At 35.3% G+C, this 9,420-nt stretch overlaps 1 protein-coding gene across 1 annotated transcript; it reads right to left on the bottom strand.

Annotated features, from left to right (window-relative positions):
• Positions 1-314: 314 nt before the first annotated feature.
• LOC110707822 (VIN3-like protein 1) lies at positions 315-8,998 on the bottom strand. The gene is made up of 6 exons (XM_021885871.1): positions 8,865-8,998; positions 7,352-7,497; positions 2,423-3,051; positions 2,020-2,330; positions 722-1,906; positions 315-601 (listed from the first exon to the last, which is right to left on the bottom strand). Exons 3-6 carry the CDS (start codon positions 2,878-2,880, stop codon positions 588-590), a joined length of 1,968 nt encoding a protein of 655 aa, XP_021741563.1. The 5' UTR covers positions 2,881-3,051; positions 7,352-7,497; positions 8,865-8,998; the 3' UTR covers positions 315-587.
• Between the last annotated feature and the right edge of the window lie 422 nt (positions 8,999-9,420).

Genomic DNA, 9,420 nt, shown 5'->3' with positions numbered 1-9,420 from the left:
CCCATAAGCGCTTTGATCATTTGGATCTCTTCCAAATGAGCTAAAAATTGTATATGGCATACTCTACAATAGAAATCGCTCCTTGGATGCCACGCATTCTTGCTGCTATTAGTTCAATCTTATGAGTCGGCCATCTAAATAAAACTAATGACCAAAAAAAATGAGCTGAACAGACCAATTATTCAACTTTGCAAACAATATTTGTCGTAACAATTTTTAGTATCAAAGAGCAGAAAGAAAGATTATGGGTTTTAGTACCAAAAACTGAATCTCACAAAACCCAGCAAATGAAAAAAATAATTCTCTGACACTTGTGAAAACAGACTAATTAATTAGTAAATTGAACAAGAATTAACGCATCCATTAAACCATCCTTCCTTCAATGAGAGAAGGCAATAATAATTATCTCAATGTGAATTTTTCTACAAATGAGGTCAAGGAGAATCTAACAAATACCTCCTAAAAATGTGCAATTATCCACTGAAATGGAATCCCCTTCTGGAGGAAATCAGGTACTGCTTCCTAAGAACTGTATCCTAAACATCTGAAATGTATCCAAGATATTCTCCGGTCCATATAATTAAGATTTAAGGAGGAATGCCTGCAAAGAGCGAGAAAAAATCAGTCTAAACTCCAAATGAAGGCAAGGATAAAGAGAATTTAAAAGAATAAAAACAGCTTCAAACATCTTAATTTTGAATAACGTCGGACATAAACTTACTAGTAAAACTATTCCTGGGCTTCTTGCTAAATATGACATCTCCAAAGCTGTCAAACAGCTGCCCCACTAAGCTCTTTGGATCATCTACTATAGTTTGAATATAGGTGTGAACAACCCGACGGTCTTGTTCGGTGGATCTTAAGCTAAACCAAGTCAATAATTTCAATCTCTGTTCCGGTTTTATGTAACCATGGCACTCCAACATCCGCATCGTCTTTATGCAATACTCAAAATTACCATCCAGGGGACCAGGCCCTCCAGAGGCCCGAAATGGCGACCCATTTATCAGAGCGCTGTCACAATCATGGATCTCTTCATTTGCACTTGAGGCCCTCTTCCGGTGATTGTCTGTCAGGGAATCAACAGCACACACATCTCCGTTTCGAATGGTAGCCCAAGCCAGAGAATCATCACTTGGCCCACTACCATTTGACCTAGCCAGCCCAAGCCCATTCTTTTCAACATCATGAGAAGCAGCATCATCGTCAGGCCCAGTACCACGCTCCAGCGTACATCCATTATCTTCATCCCTCGAAGACTCAAGAGGTGGGGTAAGGTCTTCATTTAAATCAGGAACTGAAACAACATTTAGGTCAAGCTCACGAGAGACGGGTGGAGGTGACTGGTGATCTTTAGGAGATTCACAACTTGTCACTCGACAACATTGTTCTACATCAGCACTGCAGAAGCCTTCAAGATAGCCCTGTTCTTGAGCCCAAGCTAGATGCAAGACTTTCCCAAGATCCCGCACCTTGAATCCAGAAGATGACCCAGCCAAATTTGAGTTGGGATGGTCCTTTGCAGTCGAGGAGCTCCCCTCAACAGTGGTGTTTTCCTTCTTACAGCCTCCTGTGGTGGGATTCTTTTTGTTATTAAGTATCTCTACACTCTTGGTAAAACACTTAGCCTCAGAGTGGCCTAGATCACCAGCCTCCGTGTAGGAAATTATTCTGAAGGTGTACTCAGTGCAAGGCTCGAGATGTGTTACAGAAATCCTTCTTTTCTCCCTTGTAAAGATGGATTGAGGCTCCTTCGAAAATGTCCCATGCCTGCTTTTGCAGTACCATAGCTTGTAGCCTTTGATGGACTCAGTTATTGGTGTGGGGATATCAATCAAAACTATTACAAGTGAAGAAGAAGCAACTTCTTCAAAAAGGAACCTGCATGCAGCTGGAAGTGAATCCACTGCCAAGTATGTCCCAAAAAAAAAAATTAAAAATTAATAATTCATTATGATAGACTTCGGACAATCCTCAGCCAAGTAATTGGAATACAATGAAGGTTATATGGGTTCTGACCTTTGTAATTTGGACTCATACTGGAAACCTTTGAGAGGCATTCATTAGCTTTATCGATTGCATGTGAACAGAGTTTTTGTACATCCACAGCAATTGCAAGCCTGCTAACTATGCCTCTAGCCATTTTGACAGAGTCTCCATTCATGGGACCCACTTCTGCCTCCAACTTTGACTTAGCTTCTGCAACAATATCATGGAGGTCCTTAAACTTAGCTGTGCCATTGAGGAGCCTGTAGCTCAAGTATATTCTATAACAAAGCACATCAACACGTCGAGCATCCTTTGCTATAGCCAATTGCTTTTTCCAACACCTGCCAACAGTAAAATTTAAGCATATCAATTGAGCTGAGCCCAGCAAACAATAAATTACTTAAAAGTTCACTCAATGAAGCAAAGTACCTACCCAAGTACCCTAGAGACTTTGCCGCAAGAAGCACAGCAGTAACTCCCATCCAAATGCATGTATTGCCCAAGGTTCACAACTCCGAGTTTTTCTTGTTGAAATGCACACTCAATGTGGCATGATAATCCACAAGAATCACCCTGCCCAGACTCAGATTCGCAAACCAACCAAAGGCTAGGATCTTTATTATCATCAAATTGGTGACAAATGCAGCAAGAGCACCTCCGACAGAACGCATCATCTATGGACAAAACAGCTCTACACGCAGAATTTTTACATATCCAAGTACTAGAACAACCAAATTCAAAAGATTGCTCTGTTTTCGGCATGAATCGAGTAGGATTTTCTCCCTTCCTACTTTGCTTCCTAGAAGCAGAATTATAGGAAGTGGACGCAGTCTTCCTGCTCTCTGGATTTTTCACATTTTTGGTGCATGCTTTCAGCTGCTGCTCTATCATACTGCTTTTCAAAGAGGATCTTAGTTTCTATTCTTTGTCAAAGCAAGTCTTCAATAGCTCTCTTTAAACCAGATTTCAGATATTCTTTTCGAAGGTCTAGGCCTCTAGAAGCATAACATGTATTTCCCTTTTTCACCGGAGTGTTTTGCACACTAGATGAATGACTAATACCTAAGAGCAAAAAAAAGGAAAATGAAGTCAGTCAAACTTGAACAATAGCAACAGGAACAAATGAACATTCACTATGCATAATTCCTCCCATAAACAGAAAGATATGCAGATGTGGCATCCTCATTCCTATGTGACTTATACTATTAATCAGGGCAAGCCACTCCTGGATAAGAGAGGAGACAAATATTATATATCAACCCACTCAGCCCAAGCCACCTTCTGTTATAATTATGAGAAATGAAGCATGGTTAGGCGATAAATCAATCCAATTCAAACCAAATTACTGAATCGGATCGGAACCGAACTTTAAATCAGATCGGATAGGATTGCATTTTTATAAAAATCCCAATTTTCGGATCGGATTGGCCTTGTTTGGTCCAAAAAACCGAAATATGAAACAGTGATTTTACAAATTAAAGAACGTTTTTATTAATCATGTACAACTACGTTTTCAAAACTTGAATTTTTATAGTTGCTTTTTAATTTTCACAATCGCATTAGGCCCTAAAAATATGCAACGCATTTAATTCGGATTTTCGGATCGGATCCAAATAACCGAATTTGATTCGGATCGGATCCAAATAACCGAATTTTGATTCGGATAGGATTTGAAAATCAAAAACCGAATGGACACCCCTAGGAGTCACACAGAATAAGGCCAAACTCAAGTGGTACCCACAAAAGTTCCAAACCAAAAGAGCAATGAACCATTAAAACCTAGCCAACATGCTCTGCATATCTCAATCATTTGTTCAGAATATATAAAAAATTAAAAAAATTGAGAGCAATAGCACACATCTTTTTGGTATACAAACAGATCTAATTCTTCTCAAAGAAAAGGAGATTTTCCGATTAATGTAATTTGACGTTTTCATATCTGTGAACGGTGAATTGATGCTCAAACCAAAAGCGGAGGGGGTGTGGGGGGTGGCAACAAGTGTGAAAAAACAAACAGATTCCACAAGAAGGAAGGACAAGAAGAATTTTACATATGTATTTCTAGCAAGGAAAACCAAAAAAAACAGAGATTCAGCAAGGCAGGATTAAAAAAGAAAGAAAAAAAAAAAACAAAGTGTACCTGAAAGAGGAATTTAGAGAAATGACAGTAATCAAACAACCCCAGAGAAGGCACTAAAAAATGGAAGTTCTTCACAGGGTAGCAATAGCGGAGAAAACGAGGCTCTTATAGACACTCCAAGAAACTGAAGCGTCATGATTTTTATGATTAGCTGATATCTTATTTAAAAAAGCAGTAAATATCCTCCTATGTTTTACAGGACATATACAATGTACCTTACAGCAATCAAAATTATTAGCAAATCACGAAATTTGCAAGAAAAATAATGTTACTATGCGACACATGATGAAAATGAGAATTTTTTTTAAAGGAGAGAGAGAGAGAAATCATGTGAAAATTGAAACTATCAAATTAAGAGACAACATTACTCAAATTGGACGATTTGGTAATATTGGTACGGCATAAATGGCTGGACAAGGTAAGATATATATACTGAAACATCTTAAAGGTAATCAATTGACAGCTCATTGCAAACCTCCCGTCACCTCCTATGAGTCCAAACACGAGAATTGGGCAAAGAGCGAGGGGATGAGCATGGTAGAGGACGTGACCACAATAACAGGGGAAGCAACATGTCATGGATGTTACATCACACTATTCACACTTATATAAAACAAAAGGTAAAAAATAAATAAAATAAAATAAAATAAATAAATAAATAAATAAAATGTCTCATTATGTGCATTTTTTAATTAATTTTGATGTATAATATTGTGCAACTTGTATGTTTGTGCACCATGTTAGGGTTAATCCGGTTGATCTTGTACTCAATATGTGTTTTTGTGACTAATTCTTACTCCATATTTTGGTAGACAACCAACAAAAAAGTAATCCAAAATTAAAAGAATAAAAACGGTTTTAAGACATTGACTTTTGACAACAAAATTGGTGACTGGCTTATGCAAAAGTAAATCTAGTGCACAAAAGCAAAAATATATAAATTTTTAATAAAACTGCCTTACTATCAAGACTAGTTTGTAGGAGGGTGGGAAAAGGAAAAAGAGAAACTGATATAGGGTCACATGCTTACAGTGACTCTTAAAAGTGATCTTATGAATAACGTAATATTTCCTCCATTTCATAATACTCGCAACAGTTTGACTAACTAACGTGTCAATGCACAACCTTAACTATATATTAATAAGAAATTTAAAAGGTTGATACAATGAAAATATATGTGGAAAAATATATTTTACATAGCAACACTTACAAGTTGAATTTATTAAAATATTAAGTAGTACTTGTATATAAGTGGGGTTGATTGGAATATTAAAAACTATAGAATAATGAAAGTGAGTGAATAGTTTATCCAAAAGTAAAGAGATGGGATTTGAGAAAAAAGATCGTAAGACTGGGGGGCCTTAAGTGGAGAGAGAAATAATTAAAATTGTTGAGGAATTTAATTTTTAGAAGTGTTGTACTTTAAAAAAAATTAAAAAAAAATATATATAAAAATAAATAAATAAATAAATAAAATATAGTCCGACTTAGGGAAACATTGCACTTAAAAAATCAGTGTCTTAACCTGGATAATAATAATTGGGCAATAGTTGGTCAAAACCAAAACGTCCTCCAACGTTCATGTTCTGACCGAAAAAAATGAAAACAATAGAAATCTAGTGCGGGATTGACCTGAATCAAAAACTTGTTGAGTAATGCAGTTTGAAGGTTGGTTAGTTCATTTGGAACACGCAAAAGTCTTAGTAAAGTGCTCCCTGCACCATTTGAATTTATTCTTCCAGGAATTTTTGCTTTAAAATTAGAGTTTAAATTTCTCATAAGTTCAAACAATGTTACTAAATTTAAATAGGTTTGAAGGATTTACACAGTAGTGGTCACACAGTGAAGGTTCAAAAGCAAACTATTATTCCGTCAATGAAATCAAATGGTGTGAGCCTTGTTCAACTGTGTGTATAAACCTTCGAACCTATTTAAATTTAGAAACATTATTTGAACTTATGAGAAATTTAGTCTAAAGTTTAAAAGCAAAAATTGGCAAAAAAAAATTCAAATACTGCGGGAACCACTTTACTAAATCTTTTAAACCTTGTCCCAAATGAACCAACCAACCTAAACTGCATTGTTCAACAAGTTTATAATGCTATTTATGCAAGTTTTTTTATTGTTTTCGTGTTTGCCGTCAGAACATGAACTTCACAATGGAGGACGTTATGTTTTTGACCAACTTGCTCAGTAATTATTATCCAAAAAATTTAGATAATACTCCCACCATTTTTTTTAAAGGCAATACTTCCCTAAATCGGAATTTTTTTTTAGTACAATACTTTTAAAAATTGAAATCCAGAATAATTCTTTAATATCTTTTTTCTCCACTTAAGGTCCCCACTTTTACGATATTTTTCTCACATCTCATCCCTTACTTTTGGATAAACTATTCACTCACTTTCAATATTTTATAACTTTTAATTTCCAAACCAACCCCGCTTATTTAAAAGTACTACTTAATATTTTAACAAATTCAACTTTAACTCTTAAGTTCTGTGTCTTTCAAACTATAGCACCAAAAAGAAATAAAAGGAGTACTTTAAATAATAAAAATCATTACTATAACTTCGTATAAGTGAATGAGGGAGAGAGTAGTGTCCACCTAAAATTCCCAATATACTTTTATTAGTACCATTTTGTAAAAATAAGTTTTTTTATCTAATCTATTTTTTCGGATTTAACTTGAACTTATCTTTTCTAATCTAGTCTAAAATAAATATTAAGGTGACTAAACAAGGCCTAAGGCTTCATTCTAAACACTTAAACTCCTTACCTAAACATTTCTAAAGTGAGCTTATTCACCTTTGTTAGGACTTACTTATCTGTGAATTAAAAATTAGAATCCCTAATCTGAACTTACAAACATAGAAGGAAATTTTATTTTATTTTTAATGTTAGAAGAACAAGGCCATAGATATAGGCATGCCTACCGAGGCTCTTGCTGAATTCCAATCATAAGTGGCAACATCTCCTTTCCCTCGGTAACCAACTGCCTCCCCCCCCCCCTCTCTCTCTCTCTCTCTCTCCAAACAACCCTATCAGAACAAGATATTTGAGTAACAAGAGTATCGTCTTATCATTTTATTGTTCCTGTTGGTGCTTTCACATCTCTAGAGTCTAGACTACGGATACCAAAACAAACAAAAAATTACTCTGTGGCTTCATCCTCTCCAAAATTCATAAATCATATGAAGCAAAACCAATGAGGCATTGTACCTAGAGTAGGGAATTGATCTTCCAACCTCATGCTCTAGACTTCAGGTTCTCAACTCCAACTAATACCCATCCATTGAATAATGGATCTGTTTGATATCCTTCAATAGTCATTCCTTCTTTCCTTTTCCTTTCCTTCCTCCTCTTTACTACAAGAACGGAAAACTGTGTTAAGGCGGTGACCACACAAGAACTGAACCCAAATCCAAGAATTTATAACAGGAGAGAGTCTAATTAGAAAGAAAGAACTATGATAAAACAGCCTGCATATTGTTCCAGCAAGCAGCAAAGACAAACACAGAGAGCAAAGAAGATGAATTTATTATATTTCCCATTATAAACTATTCATCCCAACATGAAACATGCATTAGATACAATGGGTTAAGCATTTCACTAGAAATCAGACAAGTAAGAACAAACTTTGTATATATTAAAGTCCAACATATTAATCAGACACTCACAAAACAAAACAATTCAGATTTGAGGGAAAAGAAATTGAATACAATTTTCTGGTTCTCAAAATAGAAGTATGAAGCAGGGAAAAATCACAAAAAAAAATAAAAAATAAAAAATAAAAACATTACTCATCGAATAAAGTAGTTTAAGGAAGCATTTTGTTAAATTCCCATGTCCCTTGAATTTCAATCTCAGAGAAGGAGAAATAACTAACCCTCTACCTTCCTTCCTCAAGGACTATCTTCTCAAAAGCATGATCAATAAATATCTAATAAAAATGTACAATTCCATTTAAATTAGTGGACCTAACCCTTAAATCCAAGACATCACATGATCATGCTATTCCATCCAAAGACTAAATTAGAAACAAATCAAGCTGAACCATAGTTAGCAAGCAAAAGCAGTCTCTTGGAAACATTTATCACAGTCATAGAAACAAAATAAGCTTCGTCCCAATGCACCTCCATAAGAAACAAACATACATGCTAACAATATAATTGGTTCATGCATTCATGCTACAAAATAAACATAAGGCTATAATTTCAAGCTTTTTCTTGCCACTAAAACAGGTCAAATATAGAAACACAAGACTCCTGAAATCAAGACACAGTCAAACAATGCACAACCCCAATTCGATTTAAACACAATCTCACATAATACCCTTAATTCTTAAACTCAAGAAGACCCATCCCTGGAGCTGGGGCGGGCGACTGGGTCCGGGAAGAAAAGTTCCATTATCATACTTCCATCATATAATACAGGATTATAAAAAAAAAACACCCTTCAACACATTAGCAATCAAATTTGACTGAATTGCCAAATTAGGCTCCATGAATGACATTGATTCCATCTCGCTCAACAATATCAACGTAAATTGCACATAACAAAACTCTAGCAATAAACTCAATCGTAAAATCTTTCATAAATTGAGTAATTACAACCAAAATTTCAATATTCCAGCATAAAAGATCCCTAAATTGACTATACTGCAATTAAATCAAAGTTAAACCCTAGATTGTGAAATTGATATTCGATGAATTAAAAGAGATAAATAAGTTACCTCAGAAGCTGCTTCAATGGAGGAGAGGAAGCTCCGAAGCTGCTTCAATGGAGCATTTAGAGTACGCGCTTCAATGGAGGAGAGAGAAAGGGTGCAGCGTAAAAGTGAAAAGCTCCAAAAGGAAATTTAATAAATACGTACGAGAAAATTAATTACACGCATAAATTTAGATTTATGTCAACCGTCGGATCTAAATACGGAGTATTATTACGGTCATAAATTTTCAGTTAAGTTTTGTACTTCCTCGTTCCACGCATTAAAAATATACTGAAGTGGAAAAATTACTCCGTAAATTGAAATACGACATTTTTTACATTGATTGGCTCGTTACTTTGACATTGCATTTCAAAATTCTTACTCCGTACTCAAGTTTTTAACTAAGATCATATAGGATTATATAAAGGTATTGTTTGGCAAATAGCTATTGGCGGTTGGCTGGTTCACTTGGCTCGTTTGACCAGTTGGAATGTTTTGGCTGTTTATAATGGTTTTTGAAATTGGCTATTTAAGCTAGTTGTTTATAAAAGTGTTTGGTAAATTTAGTCGGTGGCTGTTG

Source organism: Chenopodium quinoa, unplaced genomic scaffold (genome assembly GCF_001683475.1).
Source record: "Chenopodium quinoa cultivar QQ74 unplaced genomic scaffold, ASM168347v1, whole genome shotgun sequence".
Taxonomy (NCBI): domain Eukaryota; kingdom Viridiplantae; phylum Streptophyta; class Magnoliopsida; order Caryophyllales; family Amaranthaceae; genus Chenopodium; species Chenopodium quinoa.
The sequence above is the reverse complement of the archived record's forward strand: the minus strand, read 5'-3'. Positions and strand labels throughout refer to the sequence as shown.

Bases quoted from the DNA above. Each gene is read 5' to 3' on its own strand.
- LOC110707822 (XM_021885871.1), bottom strand. From the start codon at position 2,880: ATGATAGAGCAGCAGCTGAAAGCATGCACCAAAAATGTGAAAAATCCA. The intron at 2,331-2,422 runs GTAGGTACTTTG...TACTGTTGGCAG, and splicing joins AAAGTCTCTAGGGTACTTGG to GTGTTGGAAAAAGCAATTGG. The intron at 1,907-2,019 runs GTCAGAACCCAT...CATACTTGGCAG, and splicing joins TATGAGTCCAAATTACAAAG to TGGATTCACTTCCAGCTGCA.